At 42.8% G+C, this 10848-nt stretch overlaps 2 protein-coding genes across 10 annotated transcripts in view; one reads left to right on the forward strand and one right to left on the reverse strand.

Annotated features, from left to right (window-relative positions):
* Positions 1 to 7597, reverse strand: part of LOC125980460 (WD repeat-containing protein 25) — a 48023-nt gene extending 40426 nt beyond the window's left edge. For 8 of the 9 annotated variants that reach the window (XR_011088087.1, XR_011088089.1, XR_011088084.1 and 5 more), the window contains exons 1-5: positions 6435 to 7597; positions 3970 to 4117; positions 991 to 1121; positions 651 to 821; positions 431 to 571 (exon numbers count right to left, since the gene is read on the reverse strand). Coding sequence is in view for 1 of the 9 variants with exons in the window: in XM_049739563.2 (XP_049595520.1) it covers positions 431 to 571; positions 651 to 821; positions 991 to 1121; positions 3970 to 4117; positions 6435 to 7010 (1167 nt within the window). In the remaining 8 variants the exon portion in view is untranslated. The remainder of the gene's footprint in view (positions 1 to 430; positions 572 to 650; positions 822 to 990; positions 1122 to 3969; positions 4118 to 6434) is intronic. The other variant, XR_011088085.1, reaches the window with a different exon arrangement.
* Positions 7598 to 7635: 38 nt separating this feature from the next.
* Positions 7636 to 10824, forward strand: wars1 (tryptophanyl-tRNA synthetase 1). The gene is made up of 11 exons (XM_049739562.1): positions 7636 to 7759; positions 8028 to 8135; positions 8223 to 8442; positions 8588 to 8696; positions 8783 to 8902; positions 8965 to 9147; positions 9229 to 9329; positions 9452 to 9564; positions 9662 to 9835; positions 9945 to 10085; positions 10168 to 10824. Exons 2-11 carry the CDS (start codon positions 8028 to 8030, stop codon positions 10324 to 10326), a joined length of 1428 nt encoding a protein of 475 aa, XP_049595519.1. The 5' UTR covers positions 7636 to 7759; the 3' UTR covers positions 10327 to 10824.
* The last annotated feature ends 24 nt before the right edge of the window (positions 10825 to 10848 follow it).

Below are 10848 nucleotides of genomic sequence, written 5' to 3' on the forward strand. Positions count from 1 at the left end.
CAAGCATCCTCCACTTACCGTAAAAGTATAATCATGTTGCAATAATAACTTTAGCTTAATTGCAACAGTCTCTTGAATGATAAACTACGGGGGGGAAAAAAAACAATGCAAATTAAAAGACACCATTATCATGCTGAGATCTCATCATCTTATCTAATGTATCCCCTGGTGCGATACAATTAAAATGTGTAATGTAAAAGAGGAATGTAATGCATTGCTTTTGCATGAGAGCTCATCCATCATCCCCGACGAATACACATGTAGAAATATCAAATAGCACTTATTGTGCTTGTGTTGGAAAGCAAAGCACTATAGGCCGATTTTATTTTAATTGCACGTCTGCACATCTAACAACATGACTTTTTTTTCACTATTGATCTGAGCGAACGCTCCTGCGAACCCTTCCCTGAGGGCCAGTGTCATTCCTGACCTTGTGTCCTTCGTAACGACGCCTCTTGTTCATCCTATAGGGCCGCTGGGAGGAGAACAAAGCCACGTAGTCGCCGTTAGTCTGGGCTACAAAGGAATCCTCCTGTGGATGGAGAGCCAGGCTGGGACACGTGTAGCGCTCCTAGACACCAGTAGGAAATCTAATTAATCCAGCGGAACCCCTAATTTTACGCAGCGGGCGAGGTGTTTTCTGCACTTACATGATAGATCTGGTTGGAGATCTTAGCGGTCGTGTGGAAGTCCCAAGCGATCAAGGTGCGGTCTGCGGAGTCTCTGCTGACGCAATCGGAGCTTGTGATGACATCCTGGCCGCCTCTCAGGAAGAGAATGGCCAAGGTCTGTTGGATTGCTGCTTTGTATACTTTAACCACCTGGAGGGGAATAAAAAAACGATGGTTTGCGATGTTTCATTTGACACACTTCCTACAGAACGTGTTCAGAGCCTCACACTGGCTTTGATTTGAGAAAGTCAAAGCACAGCAGGTGAAGCGGTGTCAGTAAAGATGATGGATGTGCAGAAAGGAGGTTAATATGTTTGACCTTGCAGCAGCGAGCGTCCCAGGCGTTGACCGTTGAACTGTAACCTCCGCACAGGAATACCTCGGAGTTGGCGGGATGCGAAACCACACACATCACCTTGAACTGGTTATCCGCTTTGATGATACGCTGGCCTGCTCACAAAAGAAACGGAAGCGGGGGAGAAGACAGAACAAGATCAATGCGGTTTGACTTTAATAATACATCTTTGCGTCTCTGATCAGCAGGGGGTTGTCTTGAATTATGCAGGACGTAGTCAAACTCCATGATTATTAGTATGTCAGATGGAAACTAAATCGGCTTCAAAAGCACTTTCAAGCCATTCAGAAGTCACAAAATTTGAGGAACCAAAAAAAAAAATATTCACCCAATATTTCTCTTAAACGACATGACTTCAAAAGCATTCAAAATGACAAAAATGTCAAATGTGTTCAAAGGGGAAGTCAAGTCAAATTCTAACTATAATATCTAAATGAATAGATCAAATGGCATGCCCAAAAACAGAACCAATCCAGCAGAGGGACTTAGACATAATTAGAGAGTGGGCGCGATTAATATTTTGGGCTCGCCCAAGTCCAAATTATGTCCACGTCAGGCCTCAACAGCGCCTCATTAAATTCAAACAAGACGGAAGCACACAGCCTCCGACGGTGAGCCTCTTACAAAGCAAAACTCAAGTCATTACACGCGTATTCTGGAATATTCCTATCAAGCCTTCACAGAAGCGTGACGCAGTTAATAAACTAACAGCGAGGACGGTCGGTCCATTCTTAATGGTGGACTGACGCTGCCAAATTCGATTGCGTCCATCCAGTTTTTTTCACAGGCGAATTTGACTCGCTCCCATCTTAATTGGTTTGGCCGCGGATGGAGATTTAAAAACCCGTATTTTGCTCATCAACAGCCTGGTCATACTGAAGAGTGAGATGTCATGTCATATTTTAATTACGAAAAGATCAATTATCTCAAAAGAGAGCACAGGGGACGACATACTGGGAGGGATGGGAAGGCTATTGGGCTTCATTAATCAAACGCGGGGCTGGTTTGACACATTACTGGGTTTTAACGAGGCAACAAACACGACAACCGTGGTGTCATTACATTTTAAAAGGACAAATACATTTGTATCCTTTCCCATTTTCAGTCTTTCCACCTGCAAATATCACCGTTGGGTGCTTTTGACCTCAATCAAAAAAGCGTATTTCTCGGTCTTGGCGAAAGCAGCTGGATATTGCCGAGCGCGGCGGGATGCAACAGCTTATTCATTTCTTCACATTGTATCTTTAAAGCAGGTAGCTATTGTAAAAAAACAAAAAACAAAATGATGCATGCAAAGTAGGTCAACATTCACAGATGCTTTGCTGGTGGCATTTGGAGTAAATCCATCGCCATGTGCTGCTGCTCAATGGATTGTCCCTCGTTATGTAGCACTCGAGGCTATGCTCATCCAGCCAGCGCAAATGTTGGCAGATGAGAAATAAATCACCTGCTACGAATGAGCGCAAGTGGATGATATTTGGAGACTTGGAAGTCGTGACGCTACCTTGATAACTTAGCAACCGATAAATTGAAAAAATGGAAAAAAAATCAACCTGCATGCAATTGAATTATGCTTTACTGATTAACATTTTTTGACGTTGGTACAGATTTGTTTATTGCTGAATTATTCCAACGAATTAGCGCTTTCAAACGCCTTTAGGTAGAGAAGGAGAAAATGAATCATGGAGTTCAAAATGGCCTCATTTCTTAGACTCTTTCTCCATCAAGGCGTCTTCCCATTTCTTTTTCTTGTGAGCATTAGGGCTCCTAAGCGGTCTTCCCTCCCTGCATTTCCTGTCAAGTGCTTCTGTGAAAGCCTGCCTACTCCCGACGGAGAGGGTTGGAAATTCTGCAAATGAAATTGGACATAGGATGGTTGAGGAAAATGTGCTTCTTCAAAAACTGCATTCACAAGGGGGTGGGGGGGTTCACACATCATGGGGTTGGGGGTAATGACTGAAATCTCACCAGTTACTAAAAAACAAGCACAGACTTCACCGAAAGTCGGATTGAACAGAGACCCTCGTCATTAAATGTAGAAAATTCACCTCTTGTATGGTGCATACGTGGTAGGAGATGTATTATTTTTAATTATGCTAACTAAATAGAAAAGCCGTATATTGTGTAGCATAAATGTGGGTATTTTATTTTTTTATGAATAGCGGGCCAATTACGTGTGCGGCTTGGGCCGCTGCGGCAGTCGGATTAGCGATAGCGTTAGAAAGACTCGAAGCCTGGGTTTTAGCCACATCCAATTACACCGCAATTGTGCAGAAACAGGACTGGAATCCCCAAGTCCCTTACTGATATGCGGCGAAATTGAATTGGCTTCATTTAGCGCGAGCGGCCACCGTTTCAAATAAATATAAACCCTCGGCTGCCGTAAAAGTGTTTTAATTTTTAAAGTGTGTGAAAATGAACAGAATATCAAATGAAATGATTACTCGGTGCACGGACGGGATGGACGAAAACCGAGAGGAGTCGCTCGCTCCGAATGAACATTTGTTTGTTTACGGCTGTGGCCCGCGAGGCACGGTAAGGTCATGGCGGTTACTCCAGCCGTGATGTATCAATTATTGATTCCTTTCCTGGAGCTGCCTGTGTGCTTAATGTGCAGGCCAAGCTATTATCCTACGGCCTTATTGGCGGTATTGACAGACACACTGAGAGGGGAAGGACAAACGGAAGCGCGTCATCGTAGCAAAGTGTTGATGCCGGCGAGGCAAACAACGAGGGGTGACGTCTGGACTCTTACTTACAGTAGAGCCTCCATAATGTGTTAGAAGAGGCAGACGTCCAATGGTGTTTTCAGGCGCTTTCAAAGCAAACCAAAATATTGATCTCTCGTAAATGTCACCTTGAAAATGCATTTGTACAATCACACACGACGACAACACATTTTTGACAGGGGTTAACCAAGTGTCAAGTTTGCGTACTGCTCACCCGTCTCCACGTCGGTAACCGCAGCGGAGTTGTCAAAGGAGCCGGTGAGGAGCTGGCGGCCGCAGGGACTCCAGTGTGCATCTCGCACGGCTCCTGAGTGGCAGGTGTAAACCTTCAGGCATCGTCCGCTATCGACCCCGTCCCACACCTGAAAGGCATCATAAATCCATAAAACGTGGGCTACATATCAGGAAAAAGGATGGATGCACTAAAGCGGTGGTTCTCAAACTTAGTAGAGAATATTAAAAAAATATTCAAAGTCAACCTTCTTATGGGTTGACAAAAATGGACACAGTTTTATCCCAGATTTTTATTTTTTTCTGCTTCCTAACTGGCATAAAATGTGAAAGCAGGCTGCAGATAAAGTAAGGAGGGCAACAAAAAAAATAAAGGTCCCAAAAGGAGACAGTGATGTATGACACAAGTGCTGATCTCTTGTGTTTCTTAATTGCGGCGGCGTGCTCGCGCTGAGGTTCTAACTCTTTGGCAAAAGGAGCCGCGTCGATAGTGTGCCAAGCGTGTCATCAGCTGCTTATTGGAGCTGATTTTCAGTCTGGCGGGCCACAGCTCAGCCTGACATCAAAAGTGGGTGGTCTTGTCAGGTGCCCGCTCAGATGAGGTAAGACTGGGAGAATTATTTTTTTTTTCCGGCTTTGGGAGTCACTTGAGGCATGTCTCTGTGTTTCATTATTAAACGTGCTCTTCAGACGGCATTAGAAAGACGGCCGACTGTAGCGCTGTGGGAGACTGAAGGGAAAGGGATGCAGGCACTCAGTGGAGCTTACCAGGGATGGCTTAGAAAGATAAGTTACACTATGCAACTGTTAGAAATATCAAGAAATTGGCCCGTGCACAATCCACAAGCTTTGATCGTGTTATCTTTGGATTTCATCGGGGACTCCACCACAGAAGTATAACCTTGACGTCAAAAAAGAAATACAACTGGAACAGTTGTACTACAAATTTGATGACATTAAAATGTTATTCCAAACGTTTTTTTTTTTTTTTTTTTACAACAACCTATTGTTTATGGAAGAAGGACTTATGTTCCAACTCAAAAGTTCAACTGCACCGTATGATGTTGGGCCTTGAGGGAACACTGCCATCTCAAGGCTGCTGTATCAACTCAACACAGCACCAGAAAGCATAAAATTACAATATTAAGAAAAGACCATGTTCTACAACCGTTACCCAGCATGAATAAAACACAAAATAATGAACCAATTAAAGCCCAACAATAATCGCACAAAATGTGAGACCTGAAAATTGGTCATTTGCTTTTTCTACATCCTCTTCATTTTCCAGACTCGTACAGCGAATACTTCAGGATGACATATTGGCTAATCTGCTTTCTAAATGGCTCGGGGTAATTAAAAAAAAATGAATTAGCATTCCTATTAGTTACATAAAACTTCTTGCCTTACATCTGTCGTAGCCATGGCGACCGTGACTAATTGCATATGGTCTGGGCAGTACTGTTAAAGAAAGTCAAGCTGCTGAGGACTTCACAGACTTGGAATAGAGAAGAACAAATGGATTCCCTCATTAACGCCAGACTTATAATTATGACAATAGCTCCTGGTCTTTATGTCACAGCAAATGAGGAAATGTAATTGCTAATTCCTACCTGCCACTACAAGGCTTAATTGGCCTCACTGTCAGTTGATTGTAGTTTTTATTGCTGAAAGTTAACTGCACTTGCTAAATGCACATCCAGATGCTCTAAATAACACATTATAAATAACCACATTGATTCTACGACACCAGGGCAATTGGATCAGTCGCAGATGGACATTGCCCCCTGGTGGCTGGGTGGAGTAAAGATTGCCTTCACATTTACAACCCTACCTTTAAATTAATTTATTTAATAAAATGGGATGAACGTGAGAAGGGAAATCATTCTATTGGCATCCATGAGATGCCTGGTTAAGTACCCTTAGCCTGAGATGCAATCTGACCTGCATACAAAACAGAAAGTCATCCAAGATTAGCGATGGGGAAGATGCTTCCATGCTACCGCTGGACTCATTTTAATATGCAAAAGGTCTGCTGCATATTTTAGCCAAAGAGCCATTGTTAAGCTCTCTTGAGAATTGACGATGGGGGTGCAAATGCAATGGTTTCGGACTTGACCTTTCCAGCTCCTTTTTCCGGAAAGGAAAAGAGAGAAGTGGAATGTGAGGTTGGAATTGGAAATATAGGAAGTCCCGTGGGTGTTGACATACATTGGGCTGACAGTGACCGATGTAATTCTACAGAAAGTGGTGTGTGCTGTGTTTCTATATCAAGAGGGCAATTGTGATTTTTCCCCCACTTTAATTTTTACTTGCTCTAACTCAAGTAATTAATTGAAGGACTAGTTTTCGTTCACTAGAGTCATATTATTCAGAAATAAAAGTACTTGAGTACATTACTTTCAACTCTATTATTGCCGGTATACACCTAAATTTATTGTCTTACTGTACCTTAAAGGTCTTGTCCATGGAGGCTGACAGCAGTAGATGACTTCTCTGAGGAACTGGACACCATTGCACCGTGTTGACCACACCCTGGTGGGCTTGAAGGCTTAGCAGAAGCTTCTTGGGTATCCCAGCAGCAGGAGCAGGAGCAGGTGTGTGAGCAAGATGCAGCATCACTTTCTGAGACACCGCTGAGAGAATTTGGACATCTTTGCTGTGAACTCCCCCTTTTTGGTTTTCCTCTTCGTTTGTGGAAGATGGGACAAGTCTTTGCCTCTTGGAAATATAGGGTCGGACACCAGGCGGGACAGCACATGGTCTTTTGGTTTTATCAGGAACACTTGGTGGGATGTATGGAAGTAGAGTGGTGTTGTTCTGAAGAGCAACAGGTGAACTAAAAGAACAGCTCTGCTTTTGTGAAGAATGGTCATTCTGGTGGCATTCCAACCGTGTGCTGTCAGAGTTCAACTTCAACGCCGATGAATGACAGTCTTTCACTTCTTGTGTTAGTCTAACTTCTTCTTTCTGGTCGAGAACTTCATCCTCAGACTCAGAATCCTCATATGCCACTAATGTGGTCATCTTAACACTACTGTCGGTTCAACAACGTTCCAAGAGCGACATCTCCTGGATGACAACAAACACAAGATGAATTATGAATAATAATACAGTTCCCCAAAATATATTAGGAAAGGGGTGTCTTACCTTTGTAATGAAAAAAAAATACATAAAAATAAATAAGGCTCACCATGTCCTAATATCCAGAAACTTCGAGAAACGTATTAGGACAAACTAGACGGCTAGCTAGCCAAAGCTAAGTACTGTAGTAACGTCGACGTCGCAAATTCGTTTGCTGTCATGCCGCGGTGCAGTTATTTACGCAATAGAATGAAACACTAAATGATTTAAATGTGTTCTAACCTCCTCCAAACATTAACACATACGTGTAGTGTTTAAAATCGCCGTTTTCAATACAATTTTTGAAAGTATCATTTGACTGTTTCCGCCGACAACTATGTACTTTTATTTTCTTGAAAGACCAATTTCCGGTGAAGGGGTCCTACAGTCTAAACATGTCCCCGTTATTACCACAACCACAATAAATGTTAGGTTTATGCTGGACATAAAATCAGATCTAAAACACTGTCCATGTTTTGTTATTAATGGTAAAAAAATATGTCTTCCAAAAAAACAATAAGCTCGTGAATTTACTAACGGAACTATTATTCGATTATATATTTCTCGGGAAGAATTTCATCCGAACATCAAGTTGCTCTTACGCTGATGCAAGTTGAATGAGTGAGCTACCAGCTGTGTAACGCAATTACACGGTATGTGCACGAATAAATTAACATAATTTCTTTAAAACGCTGAAATATGAACTATACGTGTATTTATGGACACGTTAATTATATTTATTACGCGCTATATGATGATATTGACCTTTATCAACATAGTGAGCCAAATTCAAGGCTGATAACTTGGGAGTTTCCCTTTTGCCGGTGCGACAGTAATGCTACCACATTAAAGAGTCATTGTTTATTTTCAACGCATTGTAACCTGCTCTTGAATTTATTTAACGCTCCGCATTTTGTGAAGATGACAGACTGTCAAGGAGATGCGGCCAGGAGTCCAATGGATCTCTATGACCAACTGACAGCACAGGGTGAAAAAGTCAGGAGCTTAAAATCGGCTAAAGCTGAGAAGGTGGGTGCCAATAAACCCAAATATAACAAAGATTTAAATAATGAGTATATATAGCTTTGGCATTTTAATCTTCAATGTTCTTTCCAGGCTGAAATTGATGCAGCGGTCCAGTTCCTACTCAAATTGAAAGTGGACTACAAACAGGTGACGGGTCAGGACTACAAAGCGGGATGTCCGCCATCGGAAAGTTCACTTAGCTCAGAAAATGGCCTGACGGCAGATGGCAATGCTGATGGTGATGATGAAGTTAACCCTTGGAGCGTCTCCACGAACAATGCGAAAGGCGTTGATTATGACAAACTCATTGGTGAGATCAAATTAGTGTCTTCTGTTGAAAGAAAAAATTATTAGATTGTACAAAAGGGCCACACTGAAAAGAAGCTAACGTCTAATAATACGGCTATGAAATATACGTTGAAAAAAGTATGATAATGTTGTCTTCTTTCTTTTAGTGCGCTTTGGTAGTAGTAAAATCGACCAAGAGCTGGTGGACAGAATAGAGAAAGTGACCGGACAGAAACCTCACCGCTTTCTTCGTCGAGGAATCTTCTTTTCACACAGGTCAGTCAGTTTTAAACACTTCAATTAATCCCTTGAGGCAAAGTTGGAGAATCTTTTGTGATTCCTTCGCTGTGTTGTACTTACAGAGACATGCATCAAGTTCTGGACACGTATGAGAAGCACAAGTCGTTTTTCCTGTACACCGGCAGAGGGCCTTCATCTCAGGCTATGCATGTTGGCCACCTCATCCCTTTTATCTTCACCAAGTGAGTTGAGCAGCATTTGAGTTGCACTTGGAAGATGAAATGAACACTGACTCTTGCTGCAGATGGCTGCAGGATGTGTTCAACATCCCTCTAGTGGTCCAAATGACGGACGATGAGAAGTACCTGTGGAAGGACCTGACGCTGGAGCAGTGCCACCAGTACGCCATGGAGAACGCCAAGGACATCATTGCGTGCGGTTTCGACGTCAACAAGACGTTCATCTTCTCCGACCTTGACTACATGGGGTTGGTAGAGAATGACAGACGGCCATCTTGTCCCGACGTGGCATGCGTTTCTTCACTGCTGTTTTTCTTCTTGTACCACAGCGCGTCACCGCAGTTCTACAGGAATGTGGTGAAGATCCAAAAACATGTGACGTTCAACCAAGTCAAAGGCATCTTTGGCTTTACAGACAGCGATTGCATCGGTAAGGCAGCCGGAACAAAGAAAGCTGTTAGTGAAGATAAATGTTATTGACCTGCCTCAGACAGATTACGTAATGACTTTCCCCAATCCATCATCATTTGTGTCTGTGTCTTCTCTCTCCAGGAAAAATCAGTTTCCCAGCCATCCAGGCGGCCCCTTCTTTCAGTAACTCTTTCCCACACATCTTCGGGGACAAAAAGGACATCCAGTGTCTCATCCCTTGCGCCATAGACCAGGTCAGCATTTACAGCAACACATTAGAATTATTCTCAAGGCACTACTGTACTTATTTGACAAAGACATTTTGTTAAGCAATGCCCCTCACCTTCACAGGATCCCTACTTCCGAATGACCCGCGACGTGGCACCGAGGATCGGCTACCCCAAGCCAGCCCTCTTGCACTCCACTTTCTTCCCTGCCCTGCAGGGGGCGCAGACCAAGATGAGCGCCAGCGATGCCAATTCGTCCATCTTTCTCACCGACACTGCCAAACAAATCAAGAACAAGGTACGAGTGAGCTCAGTGAGCGTCTAAAGATGAATTCTGAGTGTGCATTTTACTCAAAATAAATACGCTTGATTGCAGTTAAATAACTATTGATTGTGATTGCCAACAGATCAACAAGTATGCATTTTCGGGGGGGAAAGACACGATAGAGGAGCACCGAAAGTACGGCGGCAATGTCGACGTGGATGTCTCCTTCATGTACTTGACTTTCTTTTTGGAAGATGATGAAAAGCTGGAAAAGATCCGACAGGTGAGCGATAACACGACATGGATGGATGACCAGAACTTTTATACTTCATTTTCTCTGGATTTACCACGTATGTTGTGTTTAGGATTACACGAGCGGCGCTCTCTTAACCGGAGAACTGAAGAAGATTTTGATCGAAACCCTGCAGCCAATCATCGTCGAGCATCAGGAGCGACGCAAGCAAATCACGGACGAGACAGTCATGCGGTTCATGACACCCCGGCCTTTAAATTTTAACATCTAGCTCGCTTGATCGAAGAATAAAAAAAATGTATCTTGATGAAAACTCATGTCATTAAATAGGGGAAGGGAAACCAGTGGGTTTTTTTGGGGGGGGGGGGGCTGGAGAAGCCTGCACTGCATCTCTTTAATTTGAATCTGAAAAAAGTTCATAAAAAATATAATACACTATTCACATATTGCTAAGGATTTTGTGCTTTGAGGTTCACCCAAAACTAGGGGAATCTATAAGATATAGAAAGGTCAACGTCTTTTTTTCTGGGTCACGTAATCGCCTACGTAATAGGATTCAATTCTACAGTGTGTGTATGCCGAAGTTTGGTTTACTTTTATGGTTGCATAATGGCAAAGTGAAAAAAAAAAAAAACTGCCACATCTACAAGTGGCTGATGTGAAGCAACATAATTGTGGTGATAGAAATATTTATTAATATCCTACCACTGCAAAGAAGCTGTAAATTATTATAATAAAGATGGCAGAAACTTGGCAAGTTCTTATTTTACACAGTTGTGGTATTTTCAGAAAT

This window comes from Syngnathus scovelli, chromosome 14 (assembly GCF_024217435.2).
Source record: "Syngnathus scovelli strain Florida chromosome 14, RoL_Ssco_1.2, whole genome shotgun sequence".
In the NCBI taxonomy this organism is placed as follows: Eukaryota; Metazoa; Chordata; class Actinopteri; order Syngnathiformes; family Syngnathidae; genus Syngnathus; species Syngnathus scovelli.

Coding starts and splice junctions, on each gene's coding strand:
- wars1 (XM_049739562.1), top strand. CDS start 8,028: ATGACAGACTGTCAAGGAGATGCGGCCAGGAGTCCAATGGATCTCTAT. Junction 8,443..8,587: donor TGATTATGACAAACTCATTG/GTGAGATCAAAT, acceptor TCTTTCTTTTAG/TGCGCTTTGGTAGTAGTAAA. Junction 10,086..10,167: donor AGCTGGAAAAGATCCGACAG/GTGAGCGATAAC, acceptor TGTTGTGTTTAG/GATTACACGAGCGGCGCTCT.